Source organism: Coffea arabica, chromosome 2c (genome assembly GCF_036785885.1).
Source record: "Coffea arabica cultivar ET-39 chromosome 2c, Coffea Arabica ET-39 HiFi, whole genome shotgun sequence".
NCBI lineage: Eukaryota > Viridiplantae > Streptophyta > Magnoliopsida > Gentianales > Rubiaceae > Coffea > Coffea arabica.
In genome coordinates this window covers 27,864,231-27,889,731 of record NC_092312.1, presented here as the reverse complement: position 1 = coordinate 27,889,731, position 25,501 = coordinate 27,864,231, and the positions used below count along the sequence as shown (strand labels likewise).

General features: G+C 37.5%; 3 protein-coding genes across 3 annotated transcripts; all 3 read left to right on the top strand.

Annotated features, from left to right (window-relative positions):
- Positions 1-1,007: 1,007 nt before the first annotated feature.
- Positions 1,008-12,179, top strand: LOC140035585 (uncharacterized). The gene is made up of 2 exons (XM_072076870.1): positions 1,008-1,805; positions 12,060-12,179. The coding sequence occupies exons 1-2, from the start codon at positions 1,008-1,010 to the stop codon at positions 12,177-12,179; spliced, it is 918 nt and encodes a 305-aa protein (XP_071932971.1).
- Positions 12,180-23,918: 11,739 nt separating this feature from the next.
- On the top strand, positions 23,919-24,617 carry LOC113724199 (uncharacterized). The gene has a single exon (XM_027247124.1). The coding sequence runs from the start codon at positions 23,919-23,921 to the stop codon at positions 24,615-24,617; it is 699 nt and encodes a 232-aa protein (XP_027102925.1).
- A 42-nt stretch (positions 24,618-24,659) lies between these two features.
- Positions 24,660-25,375, top strand: LOC113724198 (uncharacterized). Its single transcript, XM_027247123.2, has 2 exons — positions 24,660-25,065; positions 25,161-25,375. The coding sequence occupies exons 1-2, from the start codon at positions 24,660-24,662 to the stop codon at positions 25,373-25,375; spliced, it is 621 nt and encodes a 206-aa protein (XP_027102924.1).
- Positions 25,376-25,501: the final 126 nt, after the last annotated feature.

Genomic DNA, 25,501 nt, shown 5'->3' with positions numbered 1-25,501 from the left:
ATAGTTCATCTTTTGGCTGCATATAAAAAAAAAAAACTGTTGCAGTAGCCAATTTGATCTTGAAAGGAACAAAATAAACTGCCCATCTTGTTCCGCAACCCAGTAAGGGGAATCGGGAAACACCAAGCAAGAAAAGGAAAAGGCAGCTTCCTAGTCTCCAAAACCCGAAAGATTTCTAAAAGCCAAAGACTTCCAAAACTGATAGGCTAACTTTTAACCGCACCTTGTTCCCTATTTTATAGCTGAATAGTGCCTAAACTCCTGCCTATCTTTTAGCTATATCACCTGCTATATTTCAGCAAACGGCCCAGAGAAAAAAAAAATTCCAGCAAAGCAAAAGGACCACTTTCCTTGTCGGTTAGAGCTTTTAGTGTCGTTCTTAATTTTTTTCAGCTTTTGTGTCAATTCCTTTTCCAGTCTGTAGTCTTGAATATATTCTAGCACTCCATTCTTAGTGTCCTAATTTTGTTTTCCAAGAAAATCTCTACTCTTACGAATCTCAAATTCTAGCGTGAACTTGTTTTTGGGCTACATTTGAGCACTTGAGGAGTTCTACTTTCTTCAAGGTTTGCAAGGGGTTTGTGAGAAATTTTGGTGAACTCATTAGAGTGATCTGAGTGACCATACACGAGTGTAAGAGTATACACTTAGGGAGTGAAGTGAAAAAAAAAAAAAAGAGGGGAGACAAACGTTTCTTTCTCCTTTTTCCTTGCAGTTACACTTGAGACTTCATGTCTAGTGGCAACGAAGGAGTATCTCGTCCCATGGACTTTGAACAAATGATGGAGCAAATGGAGAGACGTTTCCAAGGCATGCTAGTACCCATTCAAGATGAGTTGCTGCAACTCCGAGCGTCTGGAACACCAAAAACCTCCAAGTCTACACGAAGGCGAAGAGACGTGGAGGAATCCGATGGTTCCAACAATGATGATGATGACGAGGAACCTCCTTTTCGGGCAAGGTGAAGGAACCCGACTGGATCCGCTGATGGATTCAAGGGGATCAAAATGAAAATCCCTGAATTCAGAGGACGGTCCGATCCCAAGGCCTTTCTTGAATGGTTATCCAAGATCGAAATGGTCTTTTCTTGCCAAAACTACACCGAGGTGCAAAAGGTGCAATTGGCAACCATGGAATTCACTGAATACGTTGTGGTTTGGTGGGACCAAGTCAAAAAGTCTAGAAGGAGAAATGGGTTACCTGAGCTCGTTCCATGGCCCGAGCTTCGAGCCATGATGCGCACCCGCTTTGTACCTAGACATTATACTAGGGATTTGTACCACCGATTACAAACCTTAGTCCAGGGCAACCGGAGTGTGGATGAGTACCATAAGGAGATGGAGATCCTGATGCTTAGAGCGGATGTACAGGAGGATCCTGAAGCCACCATGGCGAGATTCCTGAACGGGTTAAGACCCGATATTGCTGAACGAGTGGAACTTCAACATTATATGGAGTTGCATGAGCTTGTTGACAAGGCCATTAAGGTTGAGCAAAGGCTCAAGAGGAGGGGTACCACTCGATCGAATTTTGGCAATACCACCTACTCTACCACCCGGCCATTCCAACCAAGGAATGACTCTCGGTTTTCGCAAAATGCTCCTACACCAAAGCCGAGAATCGAGGGAGGTAAGGTGGGCAACCCTAGTGTTGGTAAGCCACCCTCTTCTACCCCGAAATTTGAGGAGCCTAGGGCACAACCTAGGGCTCGTGATACTCGATGCTTCAAGTGTCAAGGTAGAGGCCATATTGCTAGTCAATGTCCCAATCAAAGAATTATGATTATGATGCAAAATGGTGAAATCGTGAGTGAGGACGAAACCGAGTACGAAGGTGTAGACACCAAATTTTTGTCAATTTTTAATATTTTAGTGAATTTTTTCTATTTGATGAGTTATTTATTTTCTTACATTTTAATGTGTATTTTTCTCATTTTTTGCAGGTTTGTTTTAGAAAAAAAAAAGAGAAAAAAGAAAAGCAAAACAAAAAAAAGAGAAAATCAAGAAATCAAAAATCTTCTCCTAATTATTGCTCTTTCACCAAATGCACTATTAACCCATTTCACACTCAATGGCCATGGACTGGTCTTTTCATTAGTGGAGAAATGATCATTTTGGAAAAAATTGAGGAGAAGCTCCACTTTCTCTCCCAAAAATACATCTCCTGACTCTCTCGGCTAGCTCTTAACAGACGAGAACAAAAACCAAACAAAAGAAAAGAAAACTACTTCCTCAATCTCCTCTCTCGGCTCTCACGGACAGAGGACAAGAAGAAAAAAAAGACTCCACCCTTTTGGCTCAATTTGCTCTCTCGGCTCTCTCCCTCATCAGACAAGAGGAACAAAAAAAAAAGGGGGGGGGCTCCCTCTACACATTTTCTTCCACAAAATCCAAACACATTTGCACACAACAAGGCAGCAATCGGTTGGATTGGAGCTTGGCAATTTCATCAAAAATCTTGGCAAAGGGACCAAACTCTTCATTGAGGTATTTATCTCCCTTTTTTCCAGCTTTTTTTTTTTTTTTTAATTAACTAGATTGAATGTATGTGTGGTTACTTTTTTTATTGCTTATTTTTGCTGGTTTTTGTTGGTGTTGTATGGATGAAATTTCGGGATGGGTCATGAACAAAATTAGGGAAAAAAGAAACGGTGCTGTGAATGCATGCCAAATGTTTGAAAAAATGTTTGAATGAAAAAATGAATCAAAGGAGTGAATTTGGTGTGTATGGTTTGCTTAAATGGATGACCATTAGCTAGCAAAGATCTGAAAATGCTTGGTTATCCAAAATTTTGGGAGTTTTTGAGCCTTCAAAGCATTAGAATAATTTTCTTCATTTTGGGGCTGTTTTGACTTAATGCTTTATTTTGTTGTTGTTTATTTGTCAAACTAAGATTATAGTTGTAATGTAGAAGTTATCAGGAGGGTTTTGGCATAATTTTTATGATTTTTGGTGAAGATGTGAAGGTTTTAAAAAAATAAAAAACTGAACTGATTTCTTGGCATTTTGACCACTTTCGACTCATTTTTTGTAAAAACTAACTCCGGAAATGGAATCTACGCGAAAAATCGAGTGAGGGGGTGTATTTTGAGAAAATTTGGTGATCGGAGAGATCGCCGGCGGCGGTCCGGTGGTGGCGCCGCCGGAGGCAACCATGGCCGCCAGCAGGGAGAAGCTTCAGCTTCTCGGTGGAAGAAGAAGAAAGAAAAGAGGAAGAAGAGAAGAAAGAAAAGAAAAGAAAGAAAAGAAAAGAAAGAAAAGGAAAGTGGTTTGGGCTAGTGTTTTTTTTTAGGTGGGCCTGTGGTTATTTTGGTTGGGTTTGGGGAATGGACTTTTGTTTTATTTCTTTCGGGTTTCGGTTGAGCTAGAAGGTCGGAGCCCATGCTTTAATTTTGGTTGGGTTTGAGTGATAAAAGACGGGCTGGCCTGTGTGTTTGGTCTTGGATTTTCGGCTGGGCTTAGGTAGTATCCGGCCCAAATAAATAAAAATAACGGCCCGATGGCCTTTCTTCTCCCAAATCAGAAACCGAATTTTGCACTTTGGCCCCCTGATCTTTTGAGTAGTTTCACTGCAGCCCAGAACATTTTAAATTTCTTTCATGTAGGTCCTTATATTAATTGCATTTTGGTCCCTGAATTTTATCTTTCATTTAATTTTGACCCCTGAACTTTGGAAAATATAATTTTTGTCCCCCAAAAGTTTTCAATTTTTGCAATTCAGTCCCTAGTGAATTTTGACTCTCTTTATTATGATTGCTTTTTTTTTTAATAGCTAATTATGTTACTTTTGAGTATGTTTAACTTGTAATTTTTAAGTATTCTTAAATTTATTTACGTTTGACATATTAGTGTGAATTTAGTACTTTTATTATTACTATTTTTTCAATTAAATTGGTGCCATGATTCTTTTGTTCATTGTGAGTATAAATAGGATAATTTGACTCCACTTAGTCACCACTTCAAACGGGAGGTACTCCTATTTTATTATTTCAATGTCAATTACGTGCTCTTATGTGCTTCTATGTGTTCCTATGTGTTTATATATTTTCATATGTTTTATTTATTGCATTTAAATGTTCATTTAAATTCTCTTATATTATATTTGTTTAGTTAATTTTTATAATTATTCGAGAGGCATTTAAATACCTCAAAAAATGTAATAGATAGGATAATTAGATTTGTTTTATTATATTTTTCCCTTCTAGATTGTAGTTAGGCGTTCCCCGATGTAATAGATAGGTTTGCGTGTTTATGTGGCTTATGTGTTATATGTTTTACCTGCTTTCCTTAGGATTTTTGCATCTAGATATTATGCTTACGTGTTACGTGCTACGTGCTCTTATGTGTTTATTTGTTTTAATTTATGCTTTATTTGTTTCACTATGAATTGTTAATGCATGACGTCACCACACTAGCCCAACGCTAGTTGTGGTTTCTCCCTCCGCTTACTTGCTAGTCCAACGCTAGTAAGGACTTTTAGAAATGGGCTAGTCCAACGCTAGACCCTTTAGGTCATCTTGCGCTAGATTCATCATTGTATGCTATTCACCACATTTTCATGCATATTTTCATTTTTAGGATCTTTTCTCATTTGCATGATATTCCCTATTTTATTATCCCCTACCCGCTATAGGTGCTAATCATGTCATTTAGAATTGCATCCCATTTAAGCTAGTTCATTTGCTTGTTCATGTTAGGATAATTATTTTTCAAACATGGGAAATGGGTGATTATAACTTTCTAGTTTAAATACCCTATTAATCCATGTATAAGAAAATTATGTCACGAATTTTTTTTTTTGCCTCCCGTACCCTTTATGTTGCATTCCCTTTTTCTTTGATCACTTATATATATGTATATAATTTAATTTCTTTTCTTTTATTTTCTTTTCTTTTTCATCATTTGCATCCTTGTGACACCTTCGAGGATTTATTTTGACCTTCGCAATTAATGCGATTGGTTCAATTAAACCCTTGAATGAACATGTTGTCCCTTGCGATATTTTTTTAAATTTGCATTCATATAGAAAACATCCAAATGTGATAAATTAAGGGTTAGATTAGGAAAATTTTGACTAAACCTCGCAACTAGCTTAGACTAGGTTGAAAGGGTGCCTTAGATTTGAGTTAATCGAATCTTTGCCTTCCCTTTCTTCAACCGTGACTCCCGAATCCATTTTCTCTTGTTTTCAAAGACCTGGAGTTGTCAAAAAGGGTTTTATTTTGTTTTACTTTATTTTTTGGGTGACTTGGTACACCAAAACTCCATACCAAGTGGCGACTCCTGTTTTTTCTTTAAAACCCTTTTAGACTAAATTTTGGACCCAAATTGTCGCATTCTTTTTAAGTCCCATTCTAGGTCCCTTTTAACTTGTTTAAAAATAAAATCATATCTTTTATAAACCTCACACTTTATTTTTCTTTTCCATCGCGAAAAATGGGGCGCGACAACTTGGCGACTCCACTGGGGACGTAAGAGAGTCCAAGCACTTGGTTTAGTCGTCTTTTCTCTTTTTAACCCTTATATTTATCATATTTGGATGTTTTAGGTTGCATTTTTCTCTTTTAGGATATTTTGCATTTCACCCTCGTATTCGTTTATCGTTCCTCGTATATCTGATGAATGATTTATTTATTTACTTTTGTTTATTTACTTATATGTATCGCGCTTTGCATTTGGGGGTGGGGAATATTACCCTAGAGCTTCGCATTGGTTCTCGATCCCTCCCCTCCAAAATGAGCACTGGCATACGTGCATACGTTTTATTTTTTATCCCTTATTTATTTTTCTTTTAGTGGCTTGTCACGCCACTCCACCCTATTAGGATTTTAGGCGACCCACTTGGACATGTGATCGTATTACGACGTGTGCGTAGCATGATCCGAGGGGTCACTCGATCTTCCGCTTTAAACTTTAGGTTGATGACCTATTAGTTTTTAGTCGAAGGTTGAGGATTCTTTTTAGATTCGCCCAGACGGGTAGCCGTAACACGACGTGTGCGTAGCAACGTCTGGGGAATCGCTCGAGCCACCGACAAGGAACCTTGGGAGTGATGACCCTTGGTTTCCAAGTCTGAAGGCTCGGGGACCTAAAACCTATCGAGTCTAGATGCATTAGTGAACCCTAACCTCATGCATCCATTTTAGCTTGCCTAGGGTAGAGTCGACCTTACCCTATTAGGGACACTATTCACGAGGGGAGGGGTCCAATCCCTTTCCTCTTTTTATTGCTTTATTTCCTTGTGTTGATTTCATTGCTACAATGTGTTATGTGTATTTATCTGTCTAAACTAACTTTTCTTGGTTTTTGTGTCTTCATTGCATTCGTAAGTCCTAGAAAATAAGAGTCCTGGCATGGTACTCTCTAGGAGCCTACCCTATTTGATGTGACACGTTTAAATTCAATGCTTCGCATTTGCAGCATGAATACATTTCATTTTAGGCTTACCCCGGCATTTAAATGGGGTACTTTTAGATCATATGTCAATTATTTCATTGCATATTTAATCGCTTTAATAAACTGGCATCATACATTAACTTTAGAGGGAATGCCGCATAGGGGATCCCGCGTTAGGAATAAGCCGCTTTGTGTCTCGGATATGTAATCCAATGAGACTTACACGTTTATATTTTTTGTACCATCCAAAGGGGTAGTGCACAAGGTAAGGTAGGATTCGATCCCTTTTGTGCGACGGCATTGAGAATGATGGAACAGTTTTTACGCATTAGAATATGAGCCTTTAATAATCACTTTTTGGCCATTTTATCAGAATTGGTAAAAATCCCTTGCGTAAAGGACATTAAGTTGAAGAAATTCACAAATTCCTCATTGTTGAGATGATAAGTATGTTAAGGTCAAATCTTGATTTCCGAAGGCTCATAGACTGATGCATCGCAATGAATTTTTTGAAACTACCAATGGGTTGACAATTTAATCAACTTTCAAATAAACCATCAATTTCATTCATTCCATTTTTACATCTAAGATGATTGAATCGATTTTTTATAGATCATTCGATCCATACAATTTTGCTCATTTTTTTAAATTTCATTTTCATTCAATTTCATTTTGAAATAAATCATTAATTTCATTCAATTCATTTGATCAATTTACCCCTTTTTAGGGTGATCCAGCCAATTTTTGAATAAATCCTCAATTTCATTCAATGCATTTGATCTGTTCATTCGATTTTAGGATAATTCAGTCAATTGTGAATAAATCGTCAGTTTCATCCAATCAATTTTACCAGTTTATTCATTTTTTAGGACAATCCAACCAATTTTTGAATAAATCCTCAATTTCATTCAATCCATTTGATCCGTTCATTTACTTTTAGGATAATTCAGTCAATTTTGAATAAACCGTCAATTCCATCCAATCCATTATTTTTTTTAGGATAATTAAGTCAATTTTTTTTAAATAAATTTTCAATTTCATCCAATTCATTTGATCAGTTTTATTCGCTTTTAGGATAATCTAATCAATTTTTGAACTAATAATCAATTTCATTCGATCCATTTGGCCCGTTTATTCCTTTTTTTTTTTTAAAAAAAAAAAAAAGGTTTTGATCTATGGTTTACCGAATAAACTAGTCGAGACATTTCAATTCTTTCAAAAATAAGCTTTTCACACTAAATTGATTTTAATATCACTTTATATGTCAATCAAAGCATTCAACCCATTCGGACTTTGTCCTCATTTTGTTAGGACAAATTGTCTCTTGTCACTCCAATTATTCAATTTTTTCAAAATTGTCTTTTATTCGAATCTCAATAAGTCGATCGGATCCATCGGGTATTGTATGGTGCCTACCCCTGAGGATTGCATTTTCATGCTAGGCCAACCCTTGGCATAAAAGGGCTCTCCCATAGGACATGCATACCGATTTTGCAGTTTTGCTTACTAATTCTGGGTATTTTGCTTTTATTTTTTTTTCCCCTCCCCTGTATTTATAAAAGTTGTTTTAACAAGGTAAAAAAATATTTTTTCCTACATCTGATAATATTTTTGGGTCTAATAAATTTTGAAAAATTACAAGTGTTACTTGATTCTTGGGCAGATCCTACAATGTGAAAAAAAATTAAAAAAAATGAATGAAAAATCCATTTGAAAATGCTAGTGTAAAGCATCTCAAAAATCTCTTGATTCATTGTTTCTAATACATTTTGTCTCAAAAGATAGAAAGAGAAAGTGTGTATATATTTGAAAGTTTATTTTTTAGAGATTTTTATTTTTCTCACATGTATTATATTTGAGAAATTTTCAAACATTTGAATAATAAAGTTTTATTTAGACAACTATTGTTTTGTATATACTCATTCTTTATTTGCTCATTGGGAGATTTCATGATGAATCCTAAGAAATAAGGCTAAATTGAAATTATTTGACCTCTTGTTCGAAATTCATGAGCGTATGTCCAATTCTCAAAATTCTTTGCATACACTAGATTTGTGGTCTAAACTATTCAATGAGGATAGTCGGAAATAAAAGGGGGTCATTCAAATTTGATAGCTTGTCGTAAAAGATCAACCCCAACACTTTTCATTTTCATTTTTTTGTCCACTTCTATTGAACCTCCAAGATCAGTCGCATTGGTTGACTAGCTTCAAAGTGAGACAATTTTTTTACCGTGAAAATGTCCTGGGTGTCTAATCAGATTCAATACACATCTGAGTGAAAGCAAAAATGCACATTACTTCTTATTTTGGGAATTTGGGATGATGCTTTAGGCTTTCATTTCTCTATCCATATAGTTTTTATCATTCAGTCTCCTTTTTGAACCATCGCAAGCACAATTTTGTTTCAAATAAGAGCCTTGGTGATCATAACCCTATATTGATGAAATTTTCAAATGTCAAAAGGAAATGAATTTTTTCAATGGGCTATTTTTTACTTTGGTTGTCATGAGAAATAAGAATGATACTTTGACTATCGTTTCTACTATCTATACACTATCCATCCTTTGCATCCTCGTTTGAGCCTAAATTGGTGGTTCGTTTTAAAAGCACTTATGATCGCACCCCCACACTGGGGAAGGAGATTTGAGAATTGAAAAAAAATGGCAAAGATGCTCAAAATTTTTGAAAGGGACATCAAATAAAGAAAACGAGTGAAAAAAGAAGAAAGAATTACAAGTTGGGGGATTTTGACTCTACCATTGATATTTTGGTATTCAATATCGAAAAGAAAGAAGGGCCATCTACACTCCAAATTAGGGAGTTTTCAATTTGATCATTGACATTGGGATATCAGTATTGGTAAAAAAAAAAAAAGAAAAAAGAAAAATGTGAAAAATGATGAAAAAAATGAAAAGAAAAGAAAAAAGTAAAGACATCCAATGCTGAATTCCCTCTAGTGATTGAAAAAAAAAAAAAAAAAAAAAAAAGAGAGAGAGTCAAATCAAAATTGGGGCAATTTTTGAAGGAATGCGATCTTAAGTGCGTTGTCCTTGAAAAGTTTATTTCTTTTAGCTATCGTTGTTAAGCCATATTACAAGCTCATAAAGTCCATTGTTGACTTATCTTTCATGACAATTTGAAGTGAAAATCTTGCTTCTGAGGAATCTTCCAATCACTCATGATCATAAGGTCATAACCTGTTCTTATATGTTTAGCTATCGTTTCTACCCATATATTACAAGCCTATACAGCTTATATGTTGACTGAGTTTTCTCAAGAAATAAGAGTGATAAACTATTTGCTTTCACCAAGATGTGATATTGAATGTGCTAGATACAATTTGAAAAAAAAAAAAAAAAAACAGATCCTGACATACCACTCCCCTGAGCCATCTCAAAATCCTGAATAATATCCATTTGATTGGTCCTAAAAGATGAGCTCATAAGAAAAGTGATCCTTTTCCCTCAACACCGATCCCAAAATGAGGAAGAGATCTTTTACAATTTGGTCTTATTTTGAGGGATTTATCATGGAATCTTCTACATGAGTTTGGATATGACATTTAATTTTTTCATTTGAAAAATGTAGTTTCTATTCACATTGTATGTGATTATTTTGCAACTAAAATAAGCCCAAATTGGGGCAAATTTTTTGTAATATATTTGTGAGACTTCACCAAATAAGTTCAAATTGGGGCAAAAGTTTTATAATACATTTGTAGGGTATGTCCAAGATCAAGTATATATTTTTTAAAATCTTGATAAGTCAATACTTTGCATGAATCTTAATTGTTACTTCATTGCTCAAAAAAAAAAAAAACAAAAAAAAACAAAAACAAAAACAAAAAACAAAAAACAAAAAAAAAAGTAAAAAATTGAAAAATTCAAGTGCTTTGAAAAATTCCCCTTATGCAGGTGTTTATGGTTGAGATCGAGGAAAAAGTGCAATTCAAAACTTGCAAATTTGGAGATTAATCACGAATAAAAATGGAGCAATGATGCTACATTGTAAAGTGGAGGATCGGCCATTTGCTCAAAAGGAGTACATACTTCAGCAACCAACTTGAAAAAAAAAAAAGAGAAAAGAAAAGGGGGGAATGAAAAGAGAAAAAAAAAGAGAAGAGAAAAGAAAAAAGGGGGAATAAAGAAAAAAAAAAGAGAAAAAGAAAAGAGAAAATAAAAGAAAGGGGGAATGAGAGAAAAAAAAAAGAGAGAATAGTAAAAAAAAGAAGGAAAAAAAATGAAAAAAAATGAAAAAAAGAGAAAAAGAAAAAAAAGGGATTGAAAAAAAGAAAAAGAAAAAGAGAGTTTTCCCTTCGATTTTGCAAATTTTGCAATTGAATTCTGGGAGCATTTCATTGGAGATTATATTTCTAAGTTGGGGTAACACCTTGCCCTCTTATACTGTAATGGAAGTGGTAATACATGCCAAAACCGAGATTCCGTCCTTGCACATTTTGACAAAGGCTCAGGCAGAAGAAATCGAATGGATTAAGGAGCACAATGAGTTGCTGTCTCTAATTGATGAAAAAGAAGTTGAATGTTTGTCATGGACAATGCTATCATCAAAGGATGGTTCGTTAGTTATGACAAGAAAGACAAATCTCGCTTATTTGAAGTGAGGGATAAGGTTTTGAAGTAAATTCTTCCGATTCAAGAGGAGGTTAAAGAAAAGTTTGTTCCAACTTGGCAAGAGTCATTTATTGTTCAAAGAGTGCTATCCGGAAGAACGTCCATTCGTACAGAACTTGATGGACAGGTCTTTCCTTTGCCAATCAATTCAGACATGTGTAATAAATTTTTTTTATCTGATTATGTGATTTTTCTTTTTGAAATACCATCTATGGCGGATCAAAGGCGAGCCTTCTTCTTTTCTCTTTGAACATCTTATCCCTAGTTTTCCCCATTGAACCTCCAGAATAATTTAACCCTTTATTTGATAGCCCTCATAAAGATTGCAAACCTCACACTGGGGTAAATTTTTATCTCCTGTTATTCCAAAAAAAAAAAAAAAAAAAAGAAGAAAAAAAGAAAAAAAGGATTCAAAAGCCAAACTGGGGCAATTTTTTTCAATATTAATACCCTTATACTGGAGCAAATATTGATAGAACGTGATCTTAGGGTTTTGAAACCTTTTTGAAGATTTTGCTTTCAACCTTTAATATTTCTCCACCCCATCTGAGCCCATCACAAAAATTATGAAAGTCTCGACCTCCGCTTTAGTGGCATTTCTGATAAAAATCACTTAATCAAATGGCAAATGATGTCAATACACCTTCACCAATTTTGCATGGGAAGGATTATCGCACTAATGCCATCATTCTTTAAATATATTTCTGAGTTGATAAAGGTTGTTAACAAGATTTGTTCATTGAGTGAAAACCCGAATGGGTGTCTTTTCAAAAATGAAAAAAAAAGAGAAAAAAAAAAGAAGAAAAAGAAAAAAAGAAGAAATAGAAAAAGGAAAAGAAAATGGGGGTGACCTTAGGGAAAATCCGAAATGTTAAGGTCATCAATGTAAGGTTTTGGAGCACAAGAGATCATGAATGAAGAGCAGAGTGTTGAAACTTGAAACGGGCAGTCCTTCAGATCTGGTCATTAGAAAGAGTTGATTTGTGATACAAAGGGAAGTATAACTGACTGATGCTAAAAAATTGAGAAGATTCAACACAAGTTGCAGCACAATTCTTGGGGAGCAATTTTGATATCAAAAGATCATGCTTGCATGGTTCTCAAGGCCAAAGGAATCACAAGGGATCACATGGGTGGTGGCATTATGTGATCACTTTTTCTACCTTTTCGAAAGCATGAAAAATGTGGTTTTTGTTAAACATGATTTACGCTGGAGCAAATAGCAAAAGGAGTGAGCTCCAATTTTGGTAATGCGTTCTAAATCGGTTTTGTGAAAGAAAAAAAGTGCAAAAAGAAAAAGAGTTTTTTAAAATCGAGAGGATAGTGACATATGTATGTACCTCTCGAATCTCATGAAGGGAGAATTGTCATTGGTATCCTTCTAGTTTTAAAATTCGTCACTTTGGACCTTTTCAAAAAAAAAAAAAAAAAAAAATCAATCAATCAAGAAAAACAAATTTAAATTCCTGTTGGAGCGTAATCGCGTCCCTCCGCTCATCAATTTAATTTCCTGTTGGTGAGTCTCAGCGTCCACCGCGCACCCTTCTACCTCCCATTCTTGATCAATTTAATTTCCTGTTGGTGAGTCTCAGCGTCCACCGCGCACCCTTCTACCTCCCATTCTTGACAAATTTAAATTCCTGTTGGAGCGTAATCGCGTCCCTCCGCGCATCAATTTAATTTCCTGTTGGTGAGTCTCAGCGTCCACCGCGCACCCTTCTACCTCCCATTCTTGATCAATTTAATTTCCTGTTGGTGAGTCTCAGCGTCCACCGCGCACCCTTCTATCTCCCATTCTTGACAATTTAATTTTCTGTTGGAGCGTAATCGCGTCCCTCCGCGCATCAATTTAATTTCCTGTTGGTGAGTCTCAGCGTCCACCGCGCACCCTTCTATCCCCCTTCTCGACAATTTAAATTTCTTGTGGGTGAGTCTCAGCGTCCACCGCGCACCCTTCTATCTCTCATTCTTGACAATTTAAATTCCTGTTGGAGCGTAATCGCGTCCCTCCGCGCATCAATTTAATTTCCTGTTGGTGAGTCTCAGCGTCCACCGCGCACCCTTCTACCTCCCATTCTTGATCAATTTAATTTCCTGTTGGTGAGTCTCAGCGTCCACCGCGCACCCTTCTACCTCCCATTCTTGACAAATTTAAATTCCTGTTGGAGCGTAATCGCGTCCCTCCGCGCATCAATTTAATTTCCTGTTGGTGAGTCTCAGCGTCCACCGCGCACCCTTCTACCTCCCATTCTTGATCAATTTAATTTCCTGTTGGTGAGTCTCAGCGTCCACCGCGCACCCTTCTATCTCCCATTCTTGACAATTTAATTTTCTGTTGGAGCGTAATCGCGTCCCTCCGCGCATCAATTTAATTTTCTGTTGGTGAGTCTCAGCGTCCACCGCGCACCCTTCTATCCCCCTTCTCGACAATTTAAATTTCTTGTGGGTGAGTCTCAGCGTCCACCGCGCACCCTTCTATCTCTCATTCTTGACAATTTAATTTCCTGTTGGAGCGTAATCGCGTCCCTCCGCGCATCAATTTAATTTCTTATTGGTGAGTCTCAGCGTCCACCGCGCACCCTTCTACCTCCCTTTCTTGACAATTTAAATTCATGTTGGTGAGTCTCAGCGTCCACCGCGCACCCTTCTACCTCCCCTTCTTGATAATTTAAATTCATGTTGGTGAGTCTCAGCGTCCACCGCGCACCCTTCTATCTCCCATTCTTGACAATTTAATTCCTGTTGGAGCGTAATCGCGTCCCTCCGCGCATCAATTTAATTTCCTATTGGTGAGTCTCAGCGTCCACCGCGCACCCTTCTGTCCCCCTTCTCGACAATTTAAATTTTTGTTGGTGAGTCTCAGCGTCCGCCGCGTACCCTTCTATCCCCCTTCTTGGAGCGTAATCGCGTCCCTCCGCGCATCTTTTTCTAATTATGACAAGTTACTTTTCTTGACTGTTTTGACCAATAATTGTTGTGCTTTCTCATTCATTTGGTGTTTCATGTTTAGAAGTTCTGAGAGCTCAGACTTTTTCGACTTTGCAAAGACCACAGTTGGTCAATGCACTTGTTTCATTGTGGTTCACTTGCATTCGAACTACGTTTGACCTGATTCCCATGGTGGGATACGTAGGCAACTCTACATGGGTTCGGTCACATTTTCTGCAAGGTTATTGCATCATTTTGTCCAATAATTTCGGCCAAGTGTTAGCTTGTTTATTTTAACTCAGGTACAGCTAGAAAAGACAGGTAAGCAATTTGGTGTCTACGTCTTTGTCTTGAGTTTCTTTGAAACTCTAGACAAAGAGGGGCAAGCTGTAGACACCAAATTTTTGTCAATTTTTAATATTTTAGTGAATTTTTTCTATTTGATGAGTTATTTATTTTCTTACATTTTAATGTGTATTTTTCTCATTTTTTGCAGGTTTGTTTTAGAAAAAAAAAAGAGAAAAAAGAAAAGCAAAACAAAAAAAAAAGAGAAAATCAAGAAATCAAAAATCTTCTCCTAATTATTGCTCTTTCACCAAATGCACTATTAACCCATTTCACACTCAATGGCCATGGACTGGTCTTTTCATTAGTGGAGAAATGATCATTTTGGAAAAAATTGAGGAGAAGCTCCACTTTCTCTCCCAAAAATACATCTCCTGACTCTCTCGGCTAGCTCTTAACAGACGAGAACAAAAACCAAACAAAAGAAAAGAAAACTACTTCCTCAATCTCCTCTCTCGGCTCTCACGGACAGAGGACAAGAAGAAAAAAAAGACTCCACCCTTTTGGCTCAATTTGCTCTCTCGGCTCTCTCCCTCATCAGACAAGAGGAACAAAAAAAAAAAAGGGGGGGCTCCCTCTACACATTTTCTTCCACAAAATCCAAACACATTTGCACACAACAAGGCAGCAATCGGTTGGATTGGAGCTTGGCAATTTCATCAAAAATCTTGGCAAAGGGACCAAACTCTTCATTGAGGTATTTATCTCCCTTTTTTCCAGCTTTTTTTTTTTTTTTAATTAACTAGATTGAATGTATGTGTGGTTACTTTTTTTATTGCTTATTTTTGCTGGTTTTTGTTGGTGTTGTATGGATGAAATTTCGGGATGGGTCATGAACAAAATTAGGGAAAAAAGAAACGGTGCTGTGAATGCATGCCAAATGTTTGAAAAAATGTTTGAATGAAAAAATGAATCAAAGGAGTGAATTTGGTGTGTATGGTTTGCTTAAATGGATGACCATTAGCTAGCAAAGATCTGAAAATGCTTGGTTATCCAAAATTTTGGGAGTTTTTGAGCCTTCAAAGCATTAGAATAATTTTCTTCATTTTGGGGCTGTTTTGACTTAATGCTTTATTTTGTTGTTGTTTATTTGTCAAACTAAGATTATAGTTGTAATGTAGAAGTTATCAGGAGGGTTTTGGCATAATTTTTATGATTTTTGGTGAAGATGTGAAGGTTTTAAAAAAATAAAAAACTGAACTGATTTCTTGGCATTTTGACCACTTTCGACTCATTTTTTGTAAAAACTAACTCCGGAAATGGAATCTACGCGAAAAATCGAGTGAGGGGGTGTATTTTGAGAAAATTTGGTGATCGGAGAGATCGCCGGCGGCGGTCCGGTGGTGGCGCCGCCGGAGGCAACCATGGCCGCCAGCAGGGAGAAGCTTCAGCTTCTCGGTGGAAGAAGAAGAAAGAAAAGAGGAAGAAGAGAAGAAAGAAAAGAAAAGAAAGAAAAGAAAAGAAAGAAAAGGAAAGTGGTTTGGGCTAGTGTTTTTTTTTAGGTGGGCCTGTGGTTATTTTGGTTGGGTTTGGGGAATGGACTTTTGTTTTATTTCTTTCGGGTTTCGGTTGAGCTAGAAGGTCGGAGCCCATGCTTTAATTTTGGTTGGGTTTGAGTGATAAAAGACGGGCTGGCCTGTGTGTTTGGTCTTAGATTTTCGACTGGGCTTAGGTAGTATCCGGCCCAAATAAATAAAAATAACGGCCCGATGGCCTTTCTTCTCCCAAATCAGAAACCGAATTTTGCACTTTGGCCCCCTGATCTTTTGAGTAGTTTCACTGCAGCCCAGAACATTTTAAATTTCTTTCATGTAGGTCCTTATATTAATTGCATTTTGGTCCCTGAATTTTATTTTTCATTTAATTTTGACCCCTGAACTTTGGAAAATATAATTTTTGTCCCCCAAAAGTTTTCAATTTTTGCAATTCAGTCCCTAGTGAATTTTGACTCTCTTTATTATGATTGCTTTTTTTTTTTAATAGCTAATTATGTTACTTTTGAGTATGTTTAACTTGTAATTTTTAAGTATTCTTAAATTTATTTACGTTTGACATATTAGTGTGAATTTAGTACTTTTATTATTACTATTTTTTCAATTAAATTGGTGCCATGATTCTTTTGTTCATTGTGAGTATAAATAGGATAATTTGACTCCACTTAGTCACCACTTCAAACGGGAGGTACTCCTATTTTATTATTTCAATGTCAATTACGTGCTCTTATGTGCTTCTATGTGTTCCTATGTGTTTATATATTTTCATATGTTTTATTTATTGCATTTAAATGTTCATTTAAATTCTCTTATATTATATTTGTTTAGTTAATTTTTATAATTATTCGAGAGGCATTTAAATACCTCAAAAAATGTAATAGATAGGATAATTAGATTTGTTTTATTATATTTTTCCCTTCTAGATTGTAGTTAGGCGTTCCCCGATGTAATAGATAGGTTTGCGTGTTTATGTGGCTTATGTGTTATATGTTTTACCTGCTTTCCTTAGGATTTTTGCATCTAGATATTATGCTTACGTGTTACGTGCTACGTGCTCTTATGTGTTTATTTGTTTTAATTTATGCTTTATTTGTTTCACTATGAATTGTTAATGCATGACGTCACCACACTAGCCCAACGCTAGTTGTGGTTTCTCCCTCCGCTTACTTGCTAGTCCAACGCTAGTAAGGACTTTTAGAAATGGGCTAGTCCAACGCTAGACCCTTTAGGTCATCTTGCGCTAGATTCATCATTGTATGCTATTCACCACATTTTCATGCATATTTTCATTTTTAGGATCTTTTCTCATTTGCATGATATTCCCTATTTTATTATCCCCTACCCGCTATAGGTGCTAATCATGTCATTTAGAATTGCATCCCATTTAAGCTAGTTCATTTGCTTGTTCATGTTAGGATAATTATTTTTCAAACATGGGAAATGGGTGATTATAACTTTCTAGTTTAAATACCCTATTAATCCATGTATAAGAAAATTATGTCACGAATTTTTTTTTTTGCCTCCCGTACCCTTTATGTTGCATTCCCTTTTTCTTTGATCACTTATATATATGTATATAATTTAATTTCTTTTCTTTTATTTTCTTTTCTTTTTCATCATTTGCATCCTTGTGACACCTTCGAGGATTTATTTTGACCTTCGCAATTAATGCGATTGGTTCAATTAAACCCTTGAATGAACATGTTGTCCCTTGCGATATTTTTTTAAATTTGCATTCATATAGAAAACATCCAAATGTGATAAATTAAGGGTTAGATTAGGAAAATTTTGACTAAACCTCGCAACTAGCTTAGACTAGGTTGAAAGGGTGCCTTAGATTTGAGTTAATCGAATCTTTGCCTTCCCTTTCTTCAACCGTGACTCCCGAATCCATTTTCTCTTGTTTTCAAAGACCTGGAGTTGTCAAAAAGGGTTTTATTTTGTTTTACTTTATTTTTTGGGTGACTTGGTACACCAAAACTCCATACCAAGTGGCGACTCCTGTTTTTTCTTTAAAACCCTTTTAGACTAAATTTTGGACCCAAATTGTCGCATTCTTTTTAAGTCCCATTCTAGGTCCCTTTTAACTTGTTTAAAAATAAAATCATATCTTTTATAAACCTCACACTTTATTTTTCTTTTCCATCGCGAAAAATGGGGCGCGACAGAAGGCATGCCACCTCTTGAAGGAGGTAGTGATGGTGAGTCACCAAATGAAGAGGAGTTTAGTGCACCCGAGGGTCACTTTGGAACCGCCTTGGTTGCAAGGAGAGCATTAACTGCACGTATTAAGGAGGACGAGCTTCAACGGGAGAACATCTTCTACACTAGGTGCTTCGTCAATCAAGCACTTTGTAGTGTGATTATTGATAGTGGGAGCTGCACAAATGTAGCTAGTTCGCTTATGGTGGACAACTTGAAGCTGCCTACGAGGGATCACCCGCGACCTTACAAACTCCAATGGATCAACAATTCTGGGGAGGTTCGAGTAACCAAACAGGTTCTTATATCCTTCCAAATTCATAAATACTCTGATGAAGTATTATGTGATGTTGTACCTATGCAGGCTAGTCACATTATACTAGGTAGGCCGTAGCAGTTTGACAGGCAGGTAACTTTTGATGGTGTGACTAACAAGTATAGTTTCTTGTACAATAGTAAGAAAGTCACCCTAACTCCCCTTTCCCCCAAACAAGTGCATGAGGATCAATTGAAATTGCAACAAGAGTTTGAGAAGCATAGTGCAAAAAGGAAAGAAAATGAGAGAGCCGAGGCAAAAAAGGAGAGGAAAAAGGCTATAGATAGCTTGGCAAGTAAGGTAAAAATCGAGGGAAAACAAATGCTCCTGATAAAAGCCAAGAAAGTGAGGAAATTAATGAGAGATGAGCAGCCACTTCTTATGCTTGTTAGCAAGGAAGTAGCTCTGAATGTGCATGAACTTGGTACTGATATACCTCTCGAAGTTAAGTCTCTTTTACAGGAGTACGCTGATGTCTTCCCCGAGGACGTGCCAAGTGGATTGCCACCATTTAGGGGCATTGAGCATCAAATTGACTTCATCCCTGGAGTTTCATTGCCAAATCGGCCAGTTTACAAGAGCAACCCGGAGGAGACTAAAGAGTTGCAAAGGCAAGTGGACGAGTTGCTTGGCAAAGGATGGGCACGTGAGAGTTTAAGCCCGTGTGCTGTTCCAGTCATTCTGGTGCCCAAGAAAGATGGTACGTGGAGAATGTGTACTGATTGCAGAGCCGTAAATACCATCACGGTAAAGTATCGCCACCCTATACCTCGCTTAGATGACATGCTTGAGGAGTTACATGGGGCTGTGTTCTTTACCAAAATTGATCTCAACACCAAGGTCTGTGGGTGATGTTCGAAACTTCCATGGCCTTGCGGGTTTCTATAGGAGATTCGTGAGGGACTTTAGCACTATTGTTGCACCTTTGACTGAGTTGATCAAGAAGAATGAGAACTTCCATTGGGGAGATTTTCAAGAACAAGCCTTTCGCGCTTTAAAGCACAAACTCACACATGCACCTGTACTTGCTTTACCTGACTTTTCTAAGACATTTGAAATTGACTGTGATGCTTCAGGTATTGGAGTTGGAGCTGTGTTGAACCAAGGAGGAAGACCTATTGCCTACTTTAGTGAGAAACTCAATGGGGCTGCGCTGAACTACTCAACTTATGATAAAGAGTTATACGCCCTCATTCGAGCACTACAAGTTTGGCAGCACTACTTAAGGCCTAAGGAATTCGTGATACACACTGATTATGAGTCCCTTAAATACCTTAATGCCCAGCACACTCTGAGCAAAAAGCATGCAAGGTGGATCGCATTCGTGGAGTTCTTTCCGTACGTGATTAAATACAAGACTGGTAAGTCTAATGTGGTTGCGGATGCACTCTCACGAAGGTACTCTCTACTCACCTCCTTAGATGCTAAGTTGTTAGGGTTTGAGCTGATTAAAGACATCTATGCACAAGATAGTGATTTCGGTGAACTTTACCTTTCTTGCAAACACACTGGGCAAGGTAAGTTCTTCATTTCCGATGGTTACTTGTTTTATGCCAATCGGCTTTGCATCCCACATGGATCCATCCGTGAACTTTTGGTACGAGAATCCCATTCGGGTGGCCTTATGGGACATTTTGGGGTTGATAAGACTCTTGTCATGCTGCAGGAGCACTTCTATTGGCCGCACATGAGGAGAGATGTTGCATGGGTGGTAGAACGATGCTTAGCTTGTAAGAAAGCTAAATCCAAGGTACACCCGTATGGCCTTTACACCCCGTTACCTATTTCTAGTGCACCGTGGGTTGACATTTCTATGAATTTTATACTTGGTTTGCCTAGATCCAAGTATGGCCATGACTCCATTTATGTGGTTGTTGATAGATTCTCTAAAATGGCACACTTCATCGCTTGTCATAAAACGGATGATGCATCTCATATTGTTAATTTGTTCTTTAAAGAGATTGTGCGATTGCATGCCATTCCTAGGACCATTGTATCTGATAGAGATGTTAAATTCCTGAGCTATTTTTGGAGGACACTCTGGTCTAAGTTAGGCACCAAACTGCTATCCTCTACTGCGAGCCACCCCCAAACTGATGGTCAAACTGAGGTGGTAAATCGTACATTAGGTACCTTGTTGCGTGCATCATCAAAAAGAACTTAAAATCTTGGGAGGAGTGTTTACCTCATGTTAAGTTTGTTTATAATAGGGCTATCCATTCTACTACTGGTTTCTCTCCATTTGAATGTGTTTATGGTTTTAATCCGCTAACACCACTTGATCTAGTGCCATTACCTAGTAATGAGCGCGCACATTTGGATGGTAAGAAACATGCAGAGTTTGTTAAGCAACTGCATGAGAAAGTCAGGGCTAACATTGAGAGGAGAACTGCTCAATATGTCAAGCAAGCTAACAAAGGTCGCCAAAAGTTAATTTTTTAGCCTGGCGATTGGGTGTGGTTGCACATGCGCAAAGAACGCTTTCCTGTTCAAAGGAGGAACAAATTACAACCACGGGGTGATGGACCTTTTCAAGTGTTAGAACGCATCAATGACAACGCCTACAAACTTGACCTTCCTGGTGAGTATGGAGTTAGTGCTACATTTAATGTCTCTGACTTAGCTCCTTTTAATGCAGATGATGCGTTTGATTTGAGGGCAAATCCTTCTCAAGAGGAGGGGAATGATAGCATCATGGTACGTGGGCAGGCCAACAATGGCTCAAGTAATCTTAGAGTTGAGGATCACGTGCACGCCCCAAGTGGACCCATTACTAGGGTTCGCGCAAAGAAACTTCGTGAGCAACTCAATGTACTTATTCAGGCCATACACAAGTCCTTTGAAGGATTCATACACTCAAGTGAAGGTGGTCGCGGTCCGATAATGAGCATTGAAGCTACACCTGAGGATTAGGGTTTTGCCAAACCCTAATTTCCGTTTTAGCATCATAGTTAGTTATTTCCACATTAGTTGATTAGATTGAATAATTGGCTAAGTGCATATTGCACGTAGAATCGCCAAGGGTAGGATTGCTAATTTACTCATTATTATTTACTAGAGTGGGCTGCCTAGGAAGGAAAGGCCACATGAGGCCCAACCCGTCGGGAGTTAAGCCTCCCTTATTAGGGCCCATATCCACTGCACCCTTAGTCCATTTTCTACTAGATTAGGGTTTTCACTTGTAGCCTATATAAGGCACCATATTACATCAATAAAAGGTAGACACTTTTATGATAAAAATATTGAGAGAGTTTTCTCCATAGCTTTCGAGCAAATCTTGAACAACTTAGAGTTATACTCTAGTGTTCTTGTTCGGCATATCAATTCAAGAATCGCACTTGAATTGTGGCGCCTTCTACACTTGCCTGAGGTTCACTAATTCGTTTGGTTACGGGTTGAGATAATATCAACAAGTTCGTAGTCACGGGGATTAGAGGGGTCGTAGGGTTTCCGCTGCTACCATTCTTGCGTTCGAAGTCAAATCCAACAAGTCATCTTGGGTCGCGAATCTTCTCACCAACGAGATTCGTATCAAGTCTTCCTCTTCGCACTTCACTTCGCCGCTTCGGTCTTCCTGGTTCCTCTCTCTACAATTGCCGAAATTTCCTTTTCCCCTTAATGGCTTAACTCTAATCCCTTCTCCAAAGTGTGGTGTGGATCACGGTTGGGGAAACGGCGTAGATGACCACTGGTTGGCGGTGCTCGTTGTCGACTGTGGGCTGAAGGTGTGGCTAAGCAGGGTGATTGAGGTGGTGCAGCTCAGCAGCTGCGGTGCAACTGGTGGTTTCTTGATTTTGTGGGAGTCTTTGCTTACTTTAAGTAGAGCTGGACTTGGGCCCTGTAGTTCTCTCCTCGGAGACGGCCTGCCGCCGGTGGAAAAATCCTGTGGATCCATGGTGATGGAAGATTTATCAAGCGATCGATTGGAGTAATTTGTAGAGGGAACTAGGAACTAGGAGTAATTTGTGGAGCTGGACTTGCTATGAATGTGCTGATTTCTGCTTCTATGTTTTGATGTTACTAAGTCCAAACTCCAATCTTGATCCATAGCAATCAGCAAAAAGGAAGCACCGAAGCCTGAAGTTTTTCCGCCTGCTGCTCCGATTCTAAGCCAAAAAAAATTGTGGAATTCAAGCTTATCTACTAATAGTGGAAGTCCAAACTCGTTCACACTTCACACCATCTTCATCAGCTTTTCTCGCAACCCTATCTCAGGTATTTTACTTCATACACCTGCTGCGCTTCTATCTTCTTTTTTCAATACGAATTGGTTTACGGTACTGATATTCGGTAATGAAATTTGCATGTGAAACATGATTCTAATAATAGTCTAATAGTCTTAAGCTTCATTTATTTGGGAACTGAAACTGTCACCAACGAAGGCCAGAAAGCCAGATCAGAATCACACGAAATACATACTGATGCTTGACAAAGTTAACCCTGACCCCTGGAAGCTTCGAAAACCCAGGCCAGATTGTGTCATTAGGCGTACGAAAAATTTTGAATATCTGCAAAACAAAACGACAATGATCTTTAAGGCCACAGAGAAGAAAATTAGCTTGAAATCCATACAAAAATCTACAGTAACATGACAGATGAAAGTTATTTGATGTCTTTAAATCTCTGTGCTATTATTTAAAAGTATATTTGATGTCTTTAAATCTCTGTGCTATTATTTAAAAGTATATTTGATGTCTTTAAATCTCTGTGCAAAACCCAGTTATCTTGAAGATACTTAACACCCTCAAGAAATGCACAAGGCTTAGGGAATTAACTTCACTCGTGCTAAACGGCTGTTTCATTGTCTCCATTAATCCCTTTAGATCTTTTGGTGACAGTTTCAGTTCCCAAATACGAATAGCTTTAATAATTTGTTTCAGTTTGTGTATATTAATTATTTGTTCAGACTAGTTATTTTTAAATATCTCATTTTAGGATGGAGGCTGGTAGCGGTAGTAACTCACAATGTTCACCGGAGGGACCATTCAATAGTAAGGGATCTGCAAGTCAGCCCCAAAGTCATAGGCAAAAGACAGATATAGCATGGGGATATGTTTCTGAGGGCAGAAATGCACAAAGAAGAAAAACCATGACATGCACTTATTGTTTTAAAGTGTTTCATGGGGGTGGCATCCACCGAATGAAGCAACACTTGGCAGGAGTAACGAGCAGTGTTACTTCATGTCCAAATGTTGATCCAGCAGTGAGGCTTTCAATATTAACATGTTTGCAAGAGAATGATAAAAAATCTAAAGAAAAAAGAGGAGATTTTGGGGTCGAAAGTCCTTTTGGTCAACCAGTGCACGAATTTGTCGGTGATGAAGTGCAAGAGGTTCCACCTCCTCGAATAAGGGAAATTTCAATGAATGAGGCTGGTACATCATTAGGTAAAGGAAAGAGAAAAACCACTGCCCCTACAGGTATTCGTGCTTTCTTTAAGGGTGGATGTAATAGTGCTCAACCTACTATCAAAGCTTGTTTGCAAAGTAAGGATAAATGGCAAAATACTGATATGGCCATTGCTCTTTGATTCTATGATGCATGTATTCCCATTAATGCTGTTAATTCTCCATTTTTTCAAAAAGCTATCGATCAAATTGCATCAATGGGCCATGGTTATAAAGCTCCATCTTATCATTCTTTGCGAGTCACTTTGTTGCGAGATGCTAAGAAAGATGTGCAGTTAGTTGTTGATTCATTTCGAAATACTTGGGCTGAAATTGGATGCACTATAATGGGTGATGGATGGAAAGATAGTAGACAAAGACCATTGATTAATTTTCTGGTTTATTGTCCTAAGGGTATATCTTTTATCAAGTCTATAGATGCATCGGACATTGTGACAAATGCAGAAAATTTGTGCAATCTGTTTGTTGAAATTGTTGAAATTGTTGGTTCAAAAAATGTGGTGCATTTAGTCACTAATAATGCTAGCAATTATAAGGCTGCTGGAACTTTATTAAATGAAAGATATCCAACTATTTGCTGGTCTCCATGTGCTGCCCATTGTATCGATTTGATTTTGAAGGATATTGGTGAAATGGGTACTATTAAATCTCTAATGGCTCTTGCTGCTACAGTAACTGTTTTTGTGTATAATCATAAATATGTTCTAAATTGGCTGAGAAAAACTAATGGGTGGAGGGAGATTATTCGTCCGGGGGAGACACGATTCGCCACCACTTTTATTGCACTAAAGAGCTTACATGATCACAAAGACAGCTTACAAGCTTTAGTCACTAGCGGAGATTACAAAAAGTTCTTGAAAATGAACAAAGGAAAAGAGGTCAAACAAATTGTTTAGGATGATAGATTTTGGAATAATTGTTTGATTACGGTGAGAATAATGGGTCCTATTATTCGGTTGTTGAGAGTTTGTGACACTGATGAAAGGCCTTCTTTGGGGTATGTGTATGAAGGTATGTTTAGAGCAATTACTGGAATCAAGAAGTTGTTCAGGAGTAGTGAAAGACTATATAAGCCTTACATTGATATCATCAATGACCGATGGGATAGGATGTTGAGGAAAAATTTGCATGCTACGGCATATTTTTTAAATCCCGCTTTTCAATGTGACACTGCCACATTCTCTACACATCCAGAAATTACAAATGGTTTGTTGGATTACATAGAATCAAAGGTGGATTGGTGTAGTGTGGAAAATTTAACAAGAGAAATTGGAATGTATCGAGAGCGGGAGGGAAGTTTTGGCAGAAAACTTGCTATTCTTACTAGCAAGAAAGATAGACCAGGTAATTTATATTTTTCTAGCATTTGAATCTCTCTAATATATATATATATCTAATTTATAAATATTTTGTTTATATTTAAATTTTGAATATGACAGAGAATTGGTGGAAGCTCTTTGGTTGTGATGCTCCCAACTTACAAAAACTTGCAATTCGGATTTTGAGTCAAACAGCTTCTTCTTCAGGATGTGAGCATAATTGGAGTGTTTTTGAACGTATTCATACTAAGAAAAGGAATAGGTTGGAGCATCAAAGGCTCAATGATCTTGTATATGTGCATTACAATTTGCGTTTGCAGTATAGGTATATGTAAATGGTTTATTTTTATAAATGACATTTCATTCTTTTTAAGAAAATATTTTAGTACTAACTAAGTGTATATGTTGTGTGTATATATATATGTTGTAGGCATAATCAGCAAAAGAGATTGTATGATCCC